A 25,820-nucleotide genomic window follows, 5' to 3' on the forward strand; every position below is an offset into this window, starting at 1 on the left:
CAAAGTTAACTATTAACTTAAAGAGTTAAAAAAAATTGTTAGCTTGCCCAGCCTTGATTATTATTGTAAGAATTATCGTGTAAGTAACAGATCATTTTATAAGATTTCTGTGAAAATTTGAATTTTGGCTACTATTTTCATTTTTGAACGACGGTGTCGGCGCCCTATTTTGTAGCGTGGGTATAAACGATAAACTAATAATATATTATTATACAATAAAATTATAATATTATATTATTCGCTTTGTATACACATATTATTATAATTTAATGATATGAAAAAAGAAATACACACCTAACGATATGATAAAACAAGCCTGTGTTGAAAAGTTAAGTTAATTTTAACTTTTTTACTATAATGGAACTCACACTAAATAACCGGCTCCACGTGTAGCAATCAATTTTCATGAACACCCAATGATGATTGGACATTGACGTATTTGTACAACGGGAGCCATTTGGAAATTGATCTTTGTGTAGAACGAGAACCAAAAGGACTATAGCCGAAAAAATACGATAGGTACAAGGCGGCGGCGTATAATAGCGTATTGTGTCCGATCAAAATTACAAACCTATACACACAACAGCCACAACGTCACCTCAGGAGGCCATTTGGGAAGGCGAATATAATAATATATTGTATAGTGTATAATGTATAATGTATACGCACAATTACACACATATTATACACTGCACGCGTGCGTGCATACAATGCAAACATTGTCCCCCTGAGCGTATAAATAAAATTATATAAAAAAAAAAATCTGTGTTAAAAATCTTTAACGGAGATAAATCGACGGGCATCGAAGATTTATTTCATTAAATTTTAATAATTGAATATAATTTAAAACGGTGTAAAACAAAAACATTAGTCATATTTTACAGATTTTAAAAGAAAATACCAGTGTGGCGAGATACACCTAGGTACCTAGCTTTTATATTAAAGACATAATAATGTTATTTATGTTAAAAAAAGAAAATTATTACGTTGATCTTTAAGCTTACGTGTCTATAGCAACCAAAAATTCTAGTCTATATCTATACCCACACTGTTTTAAGAAACCCAAGAGGTATAAACCATTGAAATATAAACCTAATAATTTTTTTCTTTCACACATATTTGATCGTAAAAAGTTAATGTTAATAGGATGTAAAAACAAATTTTCTCCTAGGAAAAATAACTCTACACATAGTATGCATACTTCGTAAAAAATAAATTGTAATTCATTAATTCATAGCCTGAAATGTTAAAAAAAATGTAAGTTATTACATTTTAATGTTGTTTTAATTTTATATGGGTATATCATTAAAAATAAAAATAAAAACTAATTTATATTGAACATCACTATATTTATATTCTGGAATGTGTTGGTATTTACTATGTTTCAATACGGACGGTCCGTGTACTTTTTACCAGGTTATCTACACGAATGACCTAGTACCTATATATTATAATAAATTAGACACCTAAACAGCGTTTATTGTGGTGAACGGGGGTGTAGTTAGGGGTGATGAGGGGGATAGATACCCCCAGAGCATTTATGACATATATACATACAAGCTTTACAAAAAAAAAAAAAAAACTAGGTAAGTATAGGTACAAATAATAATACTATATTACGAACAAATTCACTTTATCAAACATTTTTTTGAAAACGTATTTCAACAAGTTAAGAACAATGTAATAAAAAAAATGCTGAAATGATTATTTTGAAAGTTATAACCTTTCAAAGTTTGCGATTTCACGTTTATATAAATGCATCACACAACACTGCTGTAATTTACTGGCGCACGCAGCACATATACAAATTTTAACGAGTTAAGAATATTGGTGAAATTAAATACGATTTGCACAATCAGCGAGTACCCTTATTTCTACAACACATTAACGTAGGATATTTATAAAATAATAAACAAATGTGTAACTTATTAAAAAAATGTATTTATACACCGTAATCAGTGTACTATCACTATGACTATTTTGTTTTAACGTCCATATGTAGTTAAGCGTAGTTAAGCGTGTAAAAACGTTGGTGAAGTCAGAATTTGGAGGTCAGCCTTGGTCTTAAAGTTCTAGGTAATTTAAATGTATAGTAATTTTGAATATTTTCATATACACTCGGCGTGGTCACTAGATCGCTGCACTCATTCGGACAATTAAAATCGAAAACATCCCTCAACTTGTTATGTAAAACCACCTTGGATGGGTCCCGGACTTCAAATTTCATAAACTTCCGATTCTGAGCGGAGACGGTATGTCAATCTAGGTATAAGGTATCTTATATACTTATCTATGGTATTAAAACAAATTGACCAATAATAGGTATCTGTAATAAATTCCAAATTAATCATATCACAATTTCCAATAGGTAACGCGTTATACATCAACAACAAACCGTGGTACTATCATAGATATATAATAGTATACATTAGAAGTTTCAAGTACCCACAAGTAATATTATACAATCACAACAAAATAACTAAAATAGTTATTCCAGGTTTTATGTAATTTCGTCCAAATTTGAACTTTCAATGACTATAAAAATAAACTGTGCTTATATATTTTTTAGATTTTTTGGTAACAGAATTAAATGCTTACGTTGAAATTTGTTTTAAATTTTCAATCCTTAGATATAAAAGTTGAACATTTTATAAATTTTTAATTACGAAATAATTATTCAATTTTAAATTTGATAAATTTTGTTAAAATTCGATCTTTAAATGCTTATAAAAAAAATTGTGCTTATGTATTTTTAATATTTTTCAACTGCTATTGTTACAATATATCAGGAGCCTTGTATTACATTTTTACATTTTTTGGCCCAACAGATAAAACTTTATTGATATTTATAGAAAAAAAAAACTAAAAAAATTTACAATTTACAATGTCCGTAAACAGCTCAAAAAAAAGTCAAATTATTTTCAAAATGTATCGTATATATAAAATGCTAATATAAACATTCAGTGAAATTTTCAAGTTTCTACAGTCATTCGTTTTTTAATTACAACAAAATAAGATAATCGTCTCATGAGAAATCGAGCAAATATCAAATGTTGTAAAAATATGAATTTCAAACGCTCATAAAAATTTAACTTGAGTTTCTTATAGACATTTTTTTTTTTTGATAAAGGTAGATTATCCTATAAGGAATCTTGTATTACATTTTAAAATCTTAGTTCTAAAAAGAAAAATTTTTACGAATTATACACTCAAAATAATTAGGTAATGTTCGTGATTTTTCCATATTTTGTCAATTTTTGAACTTTAAATGCTAATAAAAAAAAACTGTGACTAAGGATTTTTAATATTTTTCAAATTTCATTGTAACAATATAGTAGGAGCCTTGTATTAAATGTTCAAGTATTTTACTCAACAAATAAAGTTTTATTGCCATTCATAGAAATAAAAACTAATTAAATTGAAAACTGAAATTGTCCGTAAACAGCTCAAAACAAAAAAAAATATTTTGAAAATTGTATCATGTATAGAAAATGAAAAAATATAAACAACCAGTGAAAATTTCATGTATCTACAGACATTCGTTTTAAAGTTACACCAAAAACCAAAATCAATTTTCTCGAAAACAGATTTTGCGTAAAAATTCCCGTTTTTCCATAATTTTTCTTTTGTTTTCACGATGCTTTTGAAAACTATTTGAAAAATTTTACTTTTGACCTCCCCAAGTACCAACTAGATTCACTTTCCTATCAGAAAAGGTACTGTTGAAGAAAATCTAAGCACTTTTACTGTCCTAAAAGTTGATGACAGATACAAAAAAAAATAAAAACACACATCATTGTAAAACCAATACATTCATCGTTCCACTCAGAATCTAAAAACTGAAAACTGTTGTAAAAAAATTGGAATTGAAACACTTGTTTCTTACGTATAAGTCGTTAACGTATAAGTGTTTCTAAACATGACTGGTTCAATCACGGATAATGCAGCTATATACAAGAAAACCTTAACATATATTCCACCAGCATCACCTTTGGAGCTCATCGATTCTACTAAATATATGTTAAACTTCGTGAAACGTAAGTTTATGCATATTGGGATCGATCCAAGTGATATGTTCAGAGTAGCAGTGCATATAATAACTCCATCACGATATGTTAATATTTCAACCGACTTTCTACAACGGATATTTTCACTGATGGGTAATATCCTATCATTTATTTTGGAGCAAACCAGGAAAATATAAAAGAACTCTATTTCTTGAGACGGAAAATTTCAAGTTGTCTAGCATGATGTATAGTGGTGAAAACACCTTAGTAGTAGAGTCAAAGATACAAGATGATGGATGCCGAATTCTTTTAAATCGTGTGGAACTTATACAACTTTAATATCTCGAATGGTGTATTTTTGAAACAATTATACGAAAATCAACTATCATGCAACCAATCATTTTAAATCAATATGAAATATTTACCGAGTATCTCGATAGAGAACTTAGCAAAATGGATTCGACACCAAAAACGATTGAAGAAATGGTTATATTTATCAAAAATATACGCGATGATCATATTATTACAAACAGTCCTAAACATGATATTAATTTCATTAGTCAAATCAAAATATATGCATTTAGACAATTAGCAGAACATTCAATACAACGGTGGAATGCGGAAATGTCACCAGAAGTAAGAAAAAAAATATTTTTACCATTTATAAAAAATAATTAATGTATATATTATTTTAGTTATTTGATGGAAATTCGACAATGATTTCACACACCTCACCACCGTCAAACATCAAGATAGACAATACATTTGATACACATGAGAGGGGATAATTTCAAAGCAAAGGTAATTTATGAAATAATAATAAGTATATAATTATTTTATATATATACTTTTTTCAGTCAAACGATTCAATTCACAGTCTACTACAATCATTTGATGTTAACGATGATCCTAATTTTTTCAACACTCAATATACACCTCTCCAACATCAATCAACGTACGCCACATTCCCAAAACCATTACATAGAGCAAAAAGAGCAAACTCTTTTTAATAGTTATAGTGAATAATTAATAATTTATGTGAAATAAAAATACATGATATATTATATATGTTTTTATTTATTAAAATAATATTAAGTTTTACAATCAATATTAATTACAATGTTCTTACTTCTCCATTAAATGGATTATAAGTTATAATTTGATAATGTAATATTAAACAATATGCTGATGTAGATGCTGGAAATGCTTCTTCGGTCTCCATCTCAATCCTAAGGTCGACAGTCGAAGTTTTCACATTTTCATTCTGTCTACTCATATCAACAACTATAATCGGTGATACTTTTTTAAAATCCGATCGAGTCAATAGAGGTGTGACATTATCACGACCGTAGTAGGATTTCTGGAACGCGGCATATGTACGGTATAATGTAGCCATCTTGTTCTTAGTAAAGTCACTTTGGAAATCTTCGTAGGGGAATACTTCAGAATTTAAATAAACCTTCACATTTTTGATTTTACAATGATCAAAATATGACATTGGTTTACTCACACTGTTTTTCCTATCAGTCCACACATAGAAAAGTGTAGTTGATTCAACTCTCGAAAGTGTCAATGCTATGCACAACTGCACGTCGTTTTCCAGCCAGTCCCAATTTGTAGTCAATTTAACAAAAACTAAATGTTGATCATAATATTTATTTTAAATACATAATTAGTAGTTATCTCCGTTTCAATTCGGAATCAAAATAACCACACATTTATTTAAAACAATTATATTGTGGGTGACTTTGATACGTAATTTCATTGTTAAAATAACTCCAACTATTAGTGAAATTAACTCCATTTATAATATAGATCAAATAAAATCTACTTCAATTCAACTTCGTTATTGTAGTTGTTTGATAAGAAGAAACTAATGTAAAATTACACAATATAAGTGTTAAAATAACCACATCTTTGTTATTGATTTAATTGAATGGAAATATTGAATGAACAAATTTTTAATATTCAAAATTATTTTCTTGTATGTTATTTTTACCACATAACTTTGAATATTTTTTACCTTATGAGGTATTTTTACCTCAATCAAATTCTGCAATATAAACTATAAAAAGTAACTGGTATGGCTAATATCAGCTTGAAGTCTACCAAGCTGTAGTTTAAATGCTATGAATAATTACAAATAAGATTTTTGACATTTTTCATTTATGCTATGTATAGCAGATATAGGTACATACTACATAACATAATATAGGGTAAATAAATTAACAATTTTTTTCAGTTTTATATACAAATCAAGCTTTTATTGATATCACAAGTACAATTAAATAAATAGGTAATATATTATGCAAAACGAAAAAAATACATTATAAATAAAATATACAGATAGGTAATAATTTATTGTGATTAATACTAATGAACAAAAAAAGAGTATTATATTTTAAATATATTATAAATTATAAATTATAATGCATATCTTAATGATACAAACAGAGTTCCATTACCTAATGTTCTAATAACAGTAGGAGTTGGATCTGGTAAATTAGTTAAATAACTACCAAAAAGTTTCAATCCAGAATTTAATTCCACTTGATAAGCATGGAAATGGCTATCGAAACCAATAGTTATTAATGGAATAAATATTATATATGGTATCATTGAAGTACCTATAACTATTTTTATTATTTTTCCAAATATACAACTGTCTAACGTTACTTCTAATACTAAAACCATACCAACTCTATAGGATACACCTTTAAAATCCATCCAAGATACAAATGTTTTTAATTCAATAGGTAATTGCTTTAAGAAACTAGACGATATTTCAACAGTTGGGGAAATAATACAACTTTGACCTAATTTTAAATCTGGTCTTAAACCAGTTCTTGTTAAATATCGATTCATCATTTGCAATTGAAGCTTATTTGTAAGGGTATAACCAAGGTTAATTCGACAAGGTATTGAATTTGAAAAAGCTTTTAAAATTTTATGTTTTGCTTCAAAGCGTATCGAAGAAGTCAATATTAAAGGCCCGTTTTTAATTAAAAGACTGCCATAATGGGTTAGAAAGTGAAATTTTGGTTTTAGAGTGCTTTGAGATAATAATAAATATAGCCGATTATGTTCAGCAACTATATTGTTTAATAAATAAGCACATTCTGGTTGAATTTTTCTTGAACAGCAAATATCAACAATTTGGCGTAACATTAAATATAATTCCCAAACTTCAGTTTTAATAGGAATCAGCTCACCAACAATTAATCCAAAATAACGAACAAGACAAAGCATCTCTGAAGATGACATAATTATACAACCGTTATTCAAATTATTTTGGTTAATTGTAGGTGGTGAATTTTTTTTTTCGGAGAATCCATATTCAAATAATATAATACGGCTATTTAAACATTCTAAAGTAAAATATTTATCTTTTATTAGGTGTGTAATGATTAAGGCCATATCATAACGTGCAACTCCTTCTGTAACGTCATGCATAAAATCACACACACTATTTACAGTAACGTGATAATTGGGAATTTCATTGAATACGCAAAGTTCATGTATGCCTGTTTCCGAAACATTGGCTTTTAGGACATCTAATTTATAATTTTCGACATTTCTAAGATATTCAGTACTTTCAAAGAGCATTTTTTGAAGGCTTGTTTTATGGGAGTAACAAAATCTACAATAATAATTTGCCGAAAAGCTTTCAACAAAACCAAGTACAGAATTGAGACCCAAATTATCCCCCAGCACTAATCCAAGAACAAAATATACCTGAATCTTCACTGAATTTACTGAAATAGATATTCCGTTTTCTTGCAAATCTATTAAGACTTCAATTAGAGAAGCAAAAATAGTTTTATTATTAAACTTTGAACTTCCTCTGTCCGAAGAATGAAATAAAAAGGCGGGAAATATGTTATCTAAGGACGATAAATATTCTGGTGGAAAAGCAGGTACTGAATAGTATACACATCCCATTTTATGAATTCCTGAATGTGACCCTAACGGATTTCCCATTTCAGCGTCATCGTAATAAAGGAAAATAGGAAAAACTATTTTATCAAAAAATTTACACTTAATCGACTTCCAAGTACTACCATTTAAAAACGATGTAAGAATATCTTTTTGTTTCATAGCATTTTCAGTATACTCTAAGGCTGTACTATAAACTCCCGGAAGTTCAAAGAACAGTTTTAAATTTTGTTTAATGGGTAATAAGTGCCCTTGGACTGGTACCATTATTAGTTTATCTATGCCTGAAACATTTTTTTTTTCAGGAGTAAAGCCCAATACTATTGTTTTAGATTTAAAAATTAAATTATTAGACTCAAAATATTTCATTCGTTGATATTCAGTTTTAAAGTTGAAAAAAGGATTTTCCAAATCATGAAACATTGACTCAATTTCATTTTTATCTGAAGTACTGCACACTTCTAAAAGAGACATAACTTTGTTTTTCAAATGTAAAATAAGCTCACTGGAAAATAACATGGATACTCCATCTATTATTTGTTGTATTAGGATTTCTGTTACAGTAGGTTTTGTGTACAAACTGGTAATAAATTCTAATACACAATTAATAATAATATTATTATAAGATGTACTAGAAGTTTCATCAGCTGCACTAAAAATATGATTTGATTCATGCTCAAATGAAGATTTATTTAAATCATTAGTTAATTGTAACACTGGAGTATCTAAATTAATTGTTTCAACATTCAGGGAATGAACTACCATTAAATGCTTTCTGAATTTTTCAGACCCTTGAAAATCTCTCACACATCCTCCTTGGTTACATGTGTATATTGAGCGACTATTAAAGTTATGATAGACTTTCAAATGCAAAATAAGTTTATTAATCGATGAACATCTTAAATTACACAACAAGCAGCAATACATTTTTACTTTTACTTTTTATTAATTTAAATCTCAAAATGTAATAAATATAACATTAAATGAAAATATTTTTCTGATACTGTTGTTATATAAGTAGAACTTTATACTTATGTCTATTACAGTTGAAAATTAATTAAAAAATGAAAATGTTTTATTTTCTATAATGATTGTAGTTTACTAATAACTGAAGTTGTAGTTGCAGTTGATCTATCATAAGCAGTTACAAGTTTAAACAACTCTTGTTGAATCACTATCCAAGGGTCATAACACTCCTTGGGGTAGGAACAATTAAAAACAAAATAAGACTTAAAACAAACCTCTAAAGCTTTAACAGGACAATCGAACGACCATAACTTTTGATTTACCCTAATATAACATGTATCAATAGAGTTATAATCTTTTCCAACGATGGTTATATAAGGTTGTATAGTGGCTCCTTGTTGACTGTACTTTGAACGCCTTTTCTCAATGTCTTCTTGAAGTCCAATGAGATTCTATCCAAATTGAAAGTTATCAATAGAATAAATTAATGTAAAATTTTATAGAACAACTATACTTACTGTACAAAAATAAGAAAATGCTGAAGCTGATTCCAATAAGGATGGCTTCCAAGATTTATTTTTTTCGTTTAGGGTTATATTGCAAATAAGAGTTTTGGTTGGAATTAAATAGGGAAGCAAAAGTAATTTTAAAGCATTTGTTGTTTTTACATCTAAAAAACAAATAAAAATCAAAGTAATTTAGTATAACATAGTTTGGGTAATAATTATAAATATAATAATAAAACCTGGGTTTAATATAAAAAAATTGTTATACATACTTCCATTTAACTCAGCTAAATCTAATACTGATAAGAGATTACGGGCATATTTGTCTTTGATTGAACTTCTCCTAAGTTTTAAAAGCTTAGCAGTAAATATATCCCAACTATTCAAGAAAAAGTTCCAATCATTAAATGGTTCATGCAAAGAAGTGTTTGAGTAACATAATTCAAAGTCTTTAATAATCTGGAAATGAAAATAGATTTTAATTTATAATTATTACAATAAAGTTTTGTCTATGTAATTTATATTTTCTTAACTTATAATAAATAAAAATGCATAGAACATACCAATTCAAATCCTCTTGGACATTGAAGAACAGGCCACGATTCGAAAATGTCTGACAAACATTGACTGTTGGGATTCAAAACTTCATTTTTCCTTAGCTCTGATGTATATTGCCACTTAGATAAAACAACTTCAAAACTAGCAGTTAATCCATCATTTGCCAACCATCGCTTGGCAGCATGTATATCTTCTATAAATGGAAAAACCATATGATTTATCAAAAATTCAGCAATATTTTTCTTAGAAAACTTGTAAAATCTTTGAAATTGAAAATTAGATGACATGAGATAAAACTAATATTGAATGTAAGAAAAAAAGAAATTAGCGGTTTTATATATTATAAATATTACATCACATTGGTTGAATTAAAATTCTACATAAATACTAATTGTGATTTATAAACATTTTGTTTTTTTTAATGTAAAAAATAAAAATTAATTTAAAACATACTATATTAAATAATTATTGTCATACAAATAATTGAATCTAAGTTTTATTAAAAACCAATATAATAAATTCAAATTTGTTAGGTACCTACGTCCTACAATGACATATTACATATTTTTTGTTAATGATTCTTTTTAATACTTAGGTACATTAAATGAGATATAGGTACATGTGATTTGTATACCTATTACAAATGTGGATGGAGTATTATTTAGTAAAAAGTAACTAACATTCCATCCTTGAAAAGGAAAACAACAATTGTTACTAAAGAAACATACAGTCAATACAAATCAATTATTTTAATTTCATAAGTTTACCAGAAAATGAAATTGTCTGTTCTGGAGCCAAAATGTTGCAATTTTTTGCTACCTTGGATAAGACACCAACTGATCGTAGCCGTCTTGCCACATTTTTCCACCGTTCGATCAATTTTCCCTTAGCATGTGCTTGATGTGCTCCTTCGGTTTTAGCCGGTATAAAGTAAATGCTCTAAAAATAATATTATTCATTTATTTTACTAAAAATGTATTAAAAATAACGATACGTAACATTTATACATTTGTAATGTGAAGAAGTATTTTAATATTATATTTACCTTTTGCTCTTTGGGAAATACTTCTACGATTAAACTGGCTATTTTTCTAAAAAATAGATCAGTGCCTCTGTAATAACAAACAATACGACTTAATATTCACCTTATACCTATATTGTAGTCAAATATATTTTTTTATTGCAAGTATAGTATTGTAAAAAATCATAGCTCATAGGAGTGTGCAGGCTTAAGTATTGGATTCTGCACAATATTTATTATTTAATATGTATTAAATATTATAAATTATAATCAAATAGAATCTTATGTTGTTCCGATTTTATTAACAGCAAAAAGATTTATACCACTAAGAAAATTTTCAAGTATAGCATTTGCTTCCCACATGTGCGTTGCTCACACCTATGTAAACTATGAATACTCTCCAACTCTGATAAAAAATTATCTATTAACTAATTATTATGAAAAATATTCCTACTTGCTATTGTCTTGAAATAGATGATTTATCATAAGTTGCGTCAATAAATTCTGAGAATCATCAGATAAGGACCCATCATTTCGTTCAGCATCAGCTAAAATATATCTGCCATCATTGGTTGTGTGTATTAAATCTAATATTGTCTATAAAGAAAATTTAAAGTCCTTAAAATACGTTATGTCCTTTTTGTATTTAAATCACATGTAAATAGTTTAATTATATATGAACCTGGGAAAGTTAGTAAATTAACAGTAAAAATTAGTTAATAATATTTTAATTATGTCACATTTAAGTGTCTTAATAAACCCTAAATATAAGGTTTAACTTAAATTGAAACCTAACTATTTTTAATTGATTTAGGTAATTAAAAAATCTACAACTTATCTGAATTTAAATAATTAACTTACTTCAATCGTCCATTCCATTGGTTTGTAATTACCATATTTCTTATGTCCCAATGGCGATGGTCTTTCGTTTGAACCGTTTTTAGATGTTGATGTACTTGTTGTAGACGTAGATAGGAGTGTATAGTGATTATTATTTTGGACTTCAGAACTTTCAAAATCAACCGACTGCTGTGATACTGCAGTTGACTGCAGTGCAAATGAATCCGGATATAGAAACTATATTACAGAATGCGAAATATTCGTAAGAACACCATTAAATTACACTATTAAAATCGAATTCTTTAAAAATATATAGGCACTAGGCAGTTAATTTAACACGTACTTTTTCTTGAAACAAATCCATATTCGTATTGATAATATTGACAATATTTAATTGATGAATGAAATATGCTGTTGAGACTTTGAGAGTGCTACTATAGCGAAGAACGCGGAGACGGCAACGAATTGAAATTTGAAATAACACCAGTTATGTATGGTGTACATTAGTCGAACTAAAACTATTAATACGAACAAAAGAAAACACACACACGAACGTCGAACAATGATACGCAAACCAGTTATCAATATCTTGGAAAATTGGAGACGCGGCCACGGGAATTTTGCGCTAAATTTAGACTTCCAGTAAATTTCGCTCCTTATCGCACGTCGTTTTAAAGTATAATGGAGTTGATTTAACATCTTTGCAGTTATCAAATCCATTCTCTATAATATATATTATGGTGGTCAAAATGACATTCATTACTGTTGATTCGACTCAAAATTATTATTCAAATTAATAATACTAAAATGTCATATTAATATATTTTTTTATTATTTTAAGTTCATTTTATATAAATTTAAGCATAACGTATATTTAAAATAATATAAGCTATGAGTAATTTTGAACATTTGTGTTGTTACACTATGTAACTCAATTCAACGCGCCATTGTCGTCATGTGTAATACAAATATTTCTTAATTTAACTTATTTATATTCAACATCTTAACTATTGCTAAATCAACACCAATTTTTCTATGTGTGTCTGAAATCCGATTATAGCATATCGAGGTTTTTCTAATTTGTTGGATGTTTTAACTTTCCATGAATGCGAAGTGTTTTGAGGTAAAAATGGGTATTCACACAACTCCCACGATCTGAACGCACATTTCAGAGGTTTTCGATGGTTTACCACTTTCAATAGTTGTATTTTTTCTTTATCACTAACCTTGACTATAGGCATTCTCCACAATATTTTCGATATATTTATTTTAACATCTTTTAACTTAGACGCGTCTATAACAATTTCATTGTTTTTATTATACTGTTTAATCGTATTCATATCCAGTGATGCTTTATTTAGTATCAGCTGTTGATTACAGTTTATTAAAATACGCTTATAATCTTCACAAAACCCGAATAAATCTTTGATATTAATACAACCGTTAAACACACCGCTCTCGATAAAATCTTTATTAACATTTTTAATATCATCATCCCAAGCAGCGTTATAGTGTGAAACAATATCAGATTTATTATACGAGCAATATCCTTTCAATGTTGAATTTATACCCGGGTTAGTAAGTTTCTGTATAAAGTTTAATCAAAACTCCGAAAAAAATGGTTTTCCGAAAAAAACGAGAATAAACCCGGTTTTTTTTTGAAAAAATTGAGAAAATTTGGTTTCAGTAGTATGATTTAGGCGGTTCAAGTCCACACTAGCCCCTGCGAGTCAATGCCGTGCGCTGCCATTCCCCCCCATGCCAGGCCATACCATGTCAAGCCGTGTCGTGCTCCTCCCCTCCTCCTCCCATACATACCACTTCAATCCTATAACGTGAGTGAACACCCCCTCCCCCTATTAATGTCTACCCCCTAAAAATGGTATATCACAAAAATATATACATTAAATAAATTCAAATAATTTAATTTAATATTATACTATTATTTAAAACAATATATTATTGTTCTAACAACCTAGCTAGTTGTTTAATAATACATTAGATAAACACAGTTTGTGATAAGTTAGCGACTATTATAATAATAAACATAAAATTATTAATGATTTCCCAATACCATACATCTAAGTGAAAGTGTAAATGTATAGTATACATATCGCTACATGATATGACATTATCAAAACACAGTTCACACATAGTTGACGAGTCGTTATTATATACATATGACATTGTACACTTCACACTTATGGTGAAATATTTTTGTTTTCCTAAGACCATCAACTTAACGTTTAGAAAGTTAGTATGTACAAAATCTAATTGCTTAGCTATTATTTCAACAATTTAAATGTATCCTAAACTAATTTGAAATATCATCTGGATTAATCTTTTGACATGGTAAATGAGTAGATAATATTTTACCAATCCATGGCTTAAAATATTACTATTACCTAAATATATTAGAAATCGAAAGGTATATAGTCCTGCAAACGTTAATAACCAGTCTGAAGTTCCTAGTCGTATACTTCAGTACACAAACATTTATCGTTCTGCCTTTAATATTTATAGTGAAATTTATTTTTTAAGTGTTTATTATTTTATTATATCGAATATAACTTTTATTTTGTTTTCATTTCAAACATTATCATTATGTTTAAATGTACACAAATATATTTGATACCATTTTATAACATACTTTTTCCAATTATATTTCACACCTCCTTAACTTAACTTTTTATCCACAATACAAAATATACAATAATATCTAAAACACCACCATTATGAAAATTCCGTTTCACTTTGTACAACACTTTTAGTAAACATATTTGAACCATATTATCAATACATACTAACAAAAAACACGTAATAAGCACAATTTTCAAAATATTAAGAGATTGTAAAATTAAAAATATTACTTAAATCACAAAATAGATTAATTTCCACCAAGTATATCTCAATTAAAATTAAGAATCAATCTAAAAATAGTTTAATAAAAACCCTAACTCATTATATACATTATTTCATCACATAGAACTTAACTAGATTTAACCATTGTTATTATTACACTTTACCACACAAATTGTATAACTCATAATAAGCATCATAATATCATTGTCTATCATATAGGAACCTTTTACATTTATGTATCAACTTTACTCACCTATACATAGATACTTCACATTATATAATTATCTCCAAAAGATATATGATACAACTATTTAAACTAAAATATTAAAATAATAATTCACCAATATTGTAAAACTAATGAAATTATATACACATCTTTCCACTTTTACGTGTGTTACACATGAGAAATCATACATAACATTCATAACAATATATAAACTTAATACATTTCATATTATATAACAATCATTAACATCATGCAATAACTGTCAATAATATTTATATAATATTCAACTTATAATAAGCACTGTGGGGACACAGTGCAAAACCGAATTGTGTGCAATTTGTAATATATAATATTTAGATTTAAATAAAAACACGAGATAACTAGTGGCAACGTTCCGTATGGAATGTTGGGTTGTTCAATACATATATACATACGATTTAGGCATAAATATATACATGCACTCCTCGTATACACACAAGACACATGCAACACGTTTAGTAAAAACAGCGGCGCCAGATGAAACCGTATACATATATATATTATATACTTCAAGACCCCTTCGATAATTCTCCGATCAAAACAACACAATAAATTACCAGTGACACCTTCGTCGCACCGCACATAATAATCATAAACACATCACAATTATAATGCTACACACTAATCGATACAGATTGAAGGAGGGATTACACCGAAATCATATTATACATGTATAAGGATCCCACAGAATCGACTCGCAGACAGTTTTTCCCAGATGAAGACCGATCAGTCAACACCTCGTGAACCACGTCAAGTGAACCAAGTGAAACCACGTCAAGTGAACCACGTCAGTCAACACCTCGACGCCTCTACTGTCCAGAGGAGTGCTCATCGCTATGTATACTTACGTATACAGTAATACAGTATATGTATATTGAACCATCTCAGCATTCGGTATAACTGTCTAAATTAATTATCTCACATTATCAAACAAATTAGTATTGTTCATCCTTTTCATTCACCTATCCATTTAATATCTTAAAACCACAAAGTTCTGTGACTATCATCATATTGTAGGCCCGTTATATCACTATTACACATTCATATCTTAAACACGAATATAATTATAAATGCTCTTTAACTTAAATTACATTCGGTTGGCACGTGATAATAGTCACAATTAGTAAAGAGTGTAAGGTATAGGAAATTTTATAAATTATATAAATCAAGATACACATATTGTCATCGTGATATCCTCTGTCGAACACGACCCTGAATCAATATAAACCACTAGCAAGAACTAGCTGCAACAATCTACATACAAGGTAAGTGTTTGAATATTTATACAATAAGCGTAGATAATTCAAATATTATTAGAATAGGCATAACGTAGTAGTACGATCTTACGCGGAAACTCTCAAACAACATAATTTTACACGACTCCCAGACACACACATACTTACCCACAATCCCTCTTATTAGTACAAATAAACCTACTACAACACATTGTCGAGCACCGACGTCGTAGCGGGGGCTATTGATCCGTAATGTCTCTGAAGGACACAGGCAACCGGTCTCGGCAGCTGCGTCCCTTTGCCCATTGAAATAGGTCGTCAACCCCGCATATTCACCATACATTACGTATCGTCTTATCATACGTAATTTTTGATTCGATACAAACTTATCTCGCTAATACTATTACCTTCCCCTGCCACGTATTTTTTCCCTATTACATAGTTATCTCGTGTTTTTATTTAAATCTAAATATTATATATTACAATAATATTATTGCTCAAACAACCTTATTTAACTGGCTAATAAGTATAATAACAAATATTAGGACCATGGAAACCTGCTTTATTATAATATAAGTAAATATATTATATTGATTGTTCAATATTATATTTCGCTCGTCACGTATGGACGGATTTAAAAGTCAATCGTGTATCATTACAGTAAGTACTAAATTTCATAAACGTTTTCGAGTGAAAATAATAATAATTAATAACTATTCTTATGTTATAGATTGAAGAAGATAGTAATCAATCTTGTATCATTACAGTAAATTTCATAGAAGTTTTCAAGTGAAAATAATAATAATTAATAACTATTCTTATGTTATAGATTGAAGAAGATAACATTGAAAAGTCAATAATGTATTCAAAAATAATAAATGTGGTCTTAACTATTATATGTGTCGGCCTATTGGTAACAATTATAATGTTATTTAACCCTGCGGTTAACTCCCAACGGATTCTGGTAAGTCACAACTGAAAATATATTTTGTACTTCTGTAAGACAAACTTCTAGGTCCGTAGATTGTACAAACATTTTAAGGGTGTTTTGATTATTGTCGTATATGTACTTTTCAATCCATATACATCTACCTTTGATTAAGTAACAAAAAGACCTTGAATTAACCAGTTTTAGTTTTGATATGTAGATAGATATTCTGCCGTCCTAAGGAAGAATGCCGTAAGTTCTTTCATGCATTTCGAGAAAAATGAATTTTTATATTTAGTAGTTTTTGGTAGTTCTATTTTCATAAATACAATATTTTTCAAAGTAAAATACATATATTTTTAAGGAAATATACTCATGAATGCAACGGAACTATTCAATTTTATTTAAAATTGTTAATTCACCAAGATATGCTTGTTTTGATATTCATACTAAGTACGTAGGTACTTAATTATTTAGATTAGGTTACTTGTCAAAAATGCCGGTAATTCTGGTTACGGCTTTTTTCTGTAGCATACCAAAATGTACTTAATGTACTAATGTTGTTAGTGATTAGTAAATCACTAACGATTGAAGAAAAAACGCCGTATATTATCAATACTAATTTTTAGTTTTAATTTATAACACAACTTGAAAGTAATTACAAATATCTTTATCTTAAAATCAAAGTCATCTAGTCATTATTATCTATACTCTGTCCAGCGAAAGAACGCACCGCGCGCCTACGAAATTGGTCCGTTTTCGCGCATTCACGCGCGTACCCAGCCTGTGTGCCACCACCAGCCAGGACGGCCAACCAAACTACGGCGCGCTCCGGCGACCGGCTGTACGTGTCCACGTGTCGTGGAGCCTCGGCGCTCGCTCGGTCCAGTCTACATGCGCAGAACTGGCGTGTTCTCTCGCTGGACAGAGTATAGTCATTATGAAAAATGAATGAAATGTACTGACCAAGTCTTCCTTTTTACGCCAACCTTCATAAGTGAAGTATTTCTTTTCCTAAGTTCCCCAGATTTCGTGAACGATATATCATATATAACTGAACGAAATATAGAATGTGTATGGTGCAGTACAACAAAAATTATCAGTTATTTAAAATTAAATATTATAAGATACGGCTAATTGACGACCAGTTTTCTAAAAACAATGCCGTACATATACGGCAATCTTCCCTAGCAAACTGCGATTACATCGTTTTTGCTAAGCATCGATTATATTTAATTACAATTGCGGCAATATTTGTTTCTTATAAGCACACATTTCTCGATGAATACCTAACTATATTTACGGCATTTTTACTTAAAAGCATTATGTAAAACTGTAATGTTAAACGTAATACAGAATAATCTCATTTTATTTTTTTTTCCTATTTACGGCATTCTTCCTAAGGACGGCAGTATAATACAGGCAAGGCTTACTATTATATTATAGTACCTAGTGATTTCCCCCACTTAGGAGATTTCTGGCTATGCAGCTGCATAGTTTATGTCAAGTACTCAAGTATAAAAAAAAAGTTGCTTATCTATTCTTTTTTATCTAGATAAATCCCCAACAATAATCTATTATCTTTATCTAGATAATAGTTTAGTTATCTATTCCCAACACTGTCAGTAAAATACGAGTAGATCTAATATTCAATGTTTTTTTTTTATAGGCATTTTCCAATGGAACAATGGACAATGGAACAAATATTGAGTCCACCGAAGGAGGAAGGCCATAAAACCTATTATTTCGCCGGACACTGCAACCCCGGAAATCTCGGTAACAAATGCTACTAAGTTTAGGATTAACCATAACAATATTAATCATAACAACATAACAAATATAACTAATATAATTAATAATTATTACAACTGTAATCACAAACAATAAATCATATGCCGGTTTCGTTGCAGCTATCACTGAACCAGTATATATAAAAATTGGTGGACTTATGTGTTGTTTGTTTCAATGTTTGTTGTGTTCTGTATAATATATTTGCTGCAACTAGTCAGACCAGTAGTAATATATTATACAGAAGGATTTTTCTCTCAATGCCCGTTACAACAGCTTCATGTGAAAGGAGTTTCAGCAAACTTAAATTGATAAAAACATATTTAAGATCAACAATGGCTCAAGAGAGATTATCAAGCATGGCCATACTTTCAATAGAAACAGAAGTCGCTAGTAAATTGGATTACGAAGAAGTTATTGACAAATTTGCCGACACAAAAGCAAGGAAAATATCGTTATAAATAATGATTATTTTATTTTTATTATTATTAATTATTATTTTTAAATACCTTATAAATAAATTTGTAAAATTCGAATTGATTTGTTTCCTATAATATAAGGTTGAGAATTACCTATAAACTTGTGGCTAAAAATATTATTTCTTGTTTAGCTCGAAACCTAATTAAAAATTTACCGATTTTCCTAATCTTATTATTTTATTGAAAAATATTAAAAACTGTGAGTGTGTCACCCCCCCCCCCCCCCAACCCAGGGGGGAGCATTGCTAAAGTTCTGCCTCAGGATAAAAAATGGCTCGGTACGGCTCTGATTGTATCTAAGATACGTATAAACGGCGAGATCGTTACTTCACCGCCATCAAGGGGTGAACCAGAATATACAAAAATGTCAGTCATTTCCAATTTGAACGAATCGAATAGAATAATATGTGTTTTCATATTTTTCGTAGTGTCTCGTACATAACGTTTCTTTGAATTGTTTGTAAATCCTACATCCCGCAAGTCACAACACCCACGACATGTATATAACGTACATATTGAGCACACATACTGTCTGTATAATAGTAATAGAATCGACATCGGGCATTACGCGAACACTGCTGCAGTGGGATGTCAACTTACAACCACCAACAACCCACCATCGATTTAAATCATCTTACAAATTACAACAATTAATACATTTCATCACGATTTAAACTAGACGATTATTTTTTAAATAATTTAAACATGTGTTCATTGCTATTGTCAATTTAGATTTAATTTGAGAAAACATAAATTAATCTCAAATTACTACACTATTATACATTTTACTACATTTATAACGAATACTATTAATTTAAAGAAATAATATTATAATATAGTTACTTTTTTTTTTTGATATTGCTGACTAGCAGATAAAAAGGTGTAAACACTATTCTTCTAACAGCCAATTTTAAATCCTTGGGTAAATAACTAGGAGGTCATAGTATCATTTTTTTTAGACCTCAAACTGCGTGGTTATTAGCTAATTTTTACTGTGGACAATATTCCACGCCATTATTTTTGACTTGCAATTCACTATATGTCATGCGAGAGGTTCAAAAATAGATCAAAAATCAACTTCGTTTTTTTGACACTCCGCAACCCCATTCGGTTTGTGTGAGGACTACGGTTGGTACGTGTTTTTTTATGAGAGGCAGATAGATCGTCACAGAGAACCCGGGTGGTCACCCATCTGGGAGCCTGCTCGACCGCTGCACACATTACTATTTTAGTGATTGCGTCCAAACACCGCGCTTCACCAGGTCACCATACAACGAACTCTAATACCAACCACGTTAAATTGTATATTATATGTTTATATATTTATCAGTTTAAATTCTTGTCAAATGTATTATACGTAACATTTGACGTATCAACATATATTGTATACAATATTACAATCCTTAATATAGCAATAGTACTGAGTAGTAAAATATATAATGGTATATATAGATTAGTGTAAATTGGATCATTTGTTGATCGTTGCCACATCGATAAAATCAAATATTTAAGTAGCATGATCGTCATATTTAAAAGGTGATTTTGAAAGGATTTAATATAGATACTAGATAATATGTATATTTAAAAAAATTAAAATTTCAGAAATATAGTAAAAATATATTGGACTAGGTAGGTACATTATGTTATTTGGTATTAGCAAGGCTTAAACTTAACTATTAATTAATCATAGAAATAATAAACTAGGATCATAGTCAAATATAATTTTTATGATGAGAAAACCATGTAAACATTCAAATTAATAATTATGTATATTCTTATAACACTATAACGTATCTACTATACAGAGAGTGACAGTATATATGAAAAAAAAGAAAATTAAATATGTCCATTTATGTTCAATTATTACCTACCTAATAATCGTTAGGGATCAAATGTGTATCGGCTATTAGGTAATATCTCATGGCTCAACATTTTAAAAAACCCAAAATATACAGATATATTAAAAACTTGATGTAGGTATAACAAATAGTATATATTATAATAATTAAAAAATATAAAATGTATCAAAAAAAATATACTGAAAAAGTTCAACAAATCAAAGACGTATATACTGCCGGTAGCTGATGCCATTATTAAGAAAAATAAATCAATAAAGGTACCTATGCTAATATTGTAATATTGTAAAATATATCCATTTTTTTAACTTATAGTATTTAGGTATGAAAACAAAAAACTGTGCAATCGTACCAGAAGTTTTGAGTTTAAGTAGCTAGTACATAACCTAATATAATATTTAGAGGTCAACAATTAATATTTTCAAAAGTCCACATCAGGAAGCTGAAAATGGTTGGCGGCCATCAAAATTTCAAACGTCAGTAAAAACCAATGAACAAAAATGATAAATTACATCACTAAAACCTCCTTTTCGATTTTTTCTTTAATTATGTTCGTTAAATAATTTGTTTTGCTGAATTAAAATCTTGAAAATTTACCCATATCAGAAATTCAAAATAATGAACATATAAAGATTAAAATAAACATTTTTTTATAAGCATTTTAAGTTCAAATTTTGACAAAATCCATCATAATCGCGCAGTCATTATCAAATTATTTTGTATTTAAAAATGTATAATGTTCAATTTTTATAGCTAAGAACTAAAAGTTCAAAACAAGGTTAAAGTATTTATAAATATAAGTAATACCTATTTAACTATTGCAAATAATAGGTAGCAACTAGATAACTAAAAATAGTGGTAAACGGAAATATTTACACAACAACAGTTTTGGATTAAATTTATCTTCATGTTTTTGTTGCAATTCAAAAATAATTAGGTAACCTAATGAGTTACAATCTTAATCAAATACCTACATTTTATATAGACCTAATATTTTAATGTCTAAAATATTTTTAATTTTTTAGTCTGCATTGGTACTTATATATAATTACCTTATTATAAGTAATATTAACGCAGGTAAAATAGAAAATAACTACAACTATAACATTAGTACAACTACGACCTGCAGCTAAATCTTAATTGGTTGACGAAATATCACTTCACGTGTCAAACTTTGTATGCCAAGTACTGTGTTGGACTGTTGACAGCTATTTGAAGTTGAGGAAAAATAATTAAATTAATTGAAAATATTACTTTACTTTACTTTACTATAAACACTATATAAATACCAAAATTCAAAAAAGTTAACGACTTATTGGATAAAATTATTAAAACAATATTCAGTGTCGAAATATTACAATGTAAATAAACTAATTATATTCGATTAAACATTTACACAGTGTATAATAACAATCGTTGTCAACAATAAACAATATACTAGTCGCCAGCTTCCTATAATAATAATACAGTAGAAGCTGCTTATTAGAAACACGGATTATTGATACAATCGCGTTATTGAAACAAAATGTACCAGGACGGATCGCCCGTATATTAGGACATTTAAAATAAATCGGATTATTGAAACATTACATCGGTTATTTGAAACAATTAGGCGGAGGTCAGTTGACATATACACCGGTTATCCGTGCGATAACCAATATAATTTAATCGTATCTTTGCTGTCGTTACGTTTATATATGGACGGTACTTTATCTTACGTCCTATACGATGAGCACTTTTCTGTACGTATCGTTAGTTCAACTTCGGCGTGTGTACGTAAAGGTGATTAGTGTTTCGTTATTTCGTTTGTGCATTTATTACGTTTCTAAAAATCTAAAATCTAAATCTAAAAATGTCTAAACGCCAAGATTTAAGTGCTACACATAAGTGCGATTTATTAAAATCATACGACATGCTTCCAAAAATTAGTTTACGTGATGCCGCAGCTCGTTTAAACGTTTCACATTACATATTAAATAGAATTTTAAAAAACCATTCGAATATTGAACGCGCAATAATGGACAATGAAAGTGATAGTCGGAAAAGAAAAAGAGCTGGAAAAGAAGAAGTTGTAGACAAAGCGTTAAAGGAATGGTTCTTACAAGTAAGGAAAAAAGATGCCCGTATTAATGGTCCACTTTTACGCCAAAAAGCAGAAGACCTGACAAAGAAAATGGGGAAAGACGATTTTGTTGCGACGGAAGGATGGTTTCAACGTTGGAAGAAAAGGGAGAACATCAGCTTCATTAAAACACATGAAGAGCAAGGGGAAGCCGATTTTAGTGCGGCACAATCGTGGTTTAAAACTCATTGGACCGATTTGCTATCCCAGTACTCCCCCTCTGATATTTTCAATGCCGACGAGACTGGGCTTTATTTTAGAGCTCTACCTGAACACACATACGCACTCAAACTTGACAAAGCCAAAGGGGCAAAAACTAGTAAAGAGCGACTCACAATATGTGTTGTTATGTGTTGTTATGTGTTATTATGTGTTGTATCAGCATGAACGGGGAAAAACGAAAATTGATGGTAATAGGTAAGAGTCAGAACCCACGGTGTTTTAAGGGAGTGAAAACATTACCAGTAGATTACAAGGCAAACAAAAGCGCTTGGATGACTGCAGCAATTTTCAAAGATTGGCTGATCAATTGGGATAAAGAGCTCAATCGGAACATCTTATTACTCATTGATAATTGTCCAGCCCATATCATTGACTGCATAAACTTAAGACACATAAAAGTTATTTTCTTACCAGCAAATATTACTTCGATCATTCAACCATGCGACCAATGTATCATACGCACCTTCAAAGCTTATTACAGATCAGCAATAAGGGGAAAAGTTCTCGCAGTGATTGATAATGGTCTACACGATGCATCTTGTTCCTTGCAAGCTAACGATATAGCAAAAAAAAATAACCATTATTGATGCTATTCATCTAGCAAAAGAAGCATGGAATAAAGTAAGTGTGGAGACAATTCGAAATTGTTTTCGTCACGGTGGATTCAAAACAGATGACAAAACAGACAACGAACACGAACATAGTTTGCCTGAAAAACCAGTCGATCTCTCAGATCTCGACAGATTATGGCGATTGGGTTGATGTGGACTCACACCTCGATGTGGCAGAGATTCAAACAGAAGAAGAGATTTGTAATGCGGTAATGAATCCTCAAACAATTGAATACTGACGATGAAGAAGAAAACATCGAGACACCCCTGGCACCGCCATCAAACAAGGAAATTGTAGAAGCTTTAAGTGTCCTCAGGAGAGCTGTTCAGCACCGTGCGGATGAAATAGGCTTTGAGCAGCATTATTCATATGAAAATATGGTTATGGAGTTACTTGGCGCAAAAAAACAAACTTCAATCGATAAATATTTTAAATATGTAATATAGTAATTAGTAAGATAAATATTTTAAATGCGAAAATCGTAATATACATATACATACATACATACATATATAGTTAAATAAATACATACATAAATAAATTTTCCGCGTATTTTTCATTTTTTTTTTCATGGAACAAATCTAACAAATCGCTTATTAGAAACAATCGGTTAATTGACACATTTCACTTTGGTCCCAAAGTGTTTCTAATAAGCGGCTTCTACTGTATTTGTAGCCATCTTCTTAGTTTATGGTACTAGTCAACACAGTACCTATAATATTATCAATTTTATGTACGACATAGTGTTTATGCGTCATAATAATATATATTATATACATACGTCACTGAAGCGTTATTGACAATAGTAGGTAATACTGGTAAAAGGCAAGGCTGGGCAAGTTAATATTTTTTTTTAACTTAGTTAAGTTAAGTTAATATGCACCAATAACAAAAAGTTAAAGGTTAATTTCATTATAGGTTAACTCAGTTAAATTAAAAGTTAATACACACTTTTTGTTAACTTTTTATTAAGTTAAAAAGTTAATTTGTTTATACAACACTAGACTACTTAATTTTTATCAACCCAAAACTAAATTATAGACTATAGTGTTTATACTTTATACAGTATTTCTGTATTAGATTCGAATAATATACATTTTTTACTTTAAACAATTCACGGTAAATATTTTTTGAGATGAAAACGAAATAGACTGAAATAGTGAAATATAATAAAATTAAAAACAAAATTAATTTACTTAATTTACTTCTTGAAATGAAAAATTAACTCGTTAATTTCATGTTAATTAAAAAATAAATTTAATAAGTTAACAGTGTTGAAATATACAATTAATATTAGTATTCAAACCATGTAAACACACGTGCGTGTACAATGTCGTTTTCTAATAGATACTTATGCAGTTGCGATATAGCTGTGCAACACTTTTACTATCGCTTTCTATATTGTATACGGATACGGGATGACCTCAACTAATCATATATATAGGGCCTTTGAAGCATGTAAGAATTACTTGCACGGCCACCGTCGTACAGTGCGTATACGGTGTGTGTGTGTACAGTCACGTTAAATTGTCCAGTTGTACATTATTATATATTATACTTATACATAATCATATTGTCGTGTTATTCATTTATATTAATACTAAAACGGTTAGTCTG

General features: G+C 29.3%; 3 protein-coding genes across 3 annotated transcripts; all 3 read left to right on the plus strand.

The window, feature by feature from the left end:
* The first annotated feature begins 17,371 nt into the window (after positions 1-17,371).
* Positions 17,372-19,373, plus strand: LOC115033204. The gene is made up of 2 exons (XM_029485377.1): positions 17,372-17,376; positions 19,130-19,373. The coding sequence occupies exons 1-2, from the start codon at positions 17,372-17,374 to the stop codon at positions 19,371-19,373; spliced, it is 249 nt and encodes an 82-aa protein (XP_029341237.1).
* Positions 19,374-23,099: 3,726 nt separating this feature from the next.
* LOC107883515 (tigger transposable element-derived protein 6-like) lies at positions 23,100-23,756 on the plus strand. The gene has a single exon (XM_016803670.1). The coding sequence runs from the start codon at positions 23,100-23,102 to the stop codon at positions 23,754-23,756; it is 657 nt and encodes a 218-aa protein (XP_016659159.1).
* On the plus strand, positions 23,753-24,353 carry LOC107883514 (tigger transposable element-derived protein 4-like). Its single transcript, XM_016803669.1, has 2 exons — positions 23,753-24,131; positions 24,193-24,353. Exons 1-2 carry the CDS (start codon positions 23,753-23,755, stop codon positions 24,351-24,353), a joined length of 540 nt encoding a protein of 179 aa, XP_016659158.1.
* The last annotated feature ends 1,467 nt before the right edge of the window (positions 24,354-25,820 follow it).

Source organism: Acyrthosiphon pisum, chromosome X (genome assembly GCF_005508785.2).
Source record: "Acyrthosiphon pisum isolate AL4f chromosome X, pea_aphid_22Mar2018_4r6ur, whole genome shotgun sequence".
In the NCBI taxonomy this organism is placed as follows: Eukaryota; Metazoa; Arthropoda; class Insecta; order Hemiptera; family Aphididae; genus Acyrthosiphon; species Acyrthosiphon pisum.

What these genes read in the sequence shown, in the direction of transcription:
- LOC107883515 (XM_016803670.1), top strand. Translation starts at nt 23,100, where the DNA reads ATGTCTAAACGCCAAGATTTAAGTGCTACACATAAGTGCGATTTATTA.
- LOC107883514 (XM_016803669.1), top strand. Translation starts at nt 23,753, where the DNA reads ATGAACGGGGAAAAACGAAAATTGATGGTAATAGGTAAGAGTCAGAAC. An exon ending in TGGTCTACACGATGCATCTT is followed by an intron (nt 24,132 to 24,192) that starts GTTCCTTGCAAG and finishes CTATTCATCTAG; the next exon opens with CAAAAGAAGCATGGAATAAA.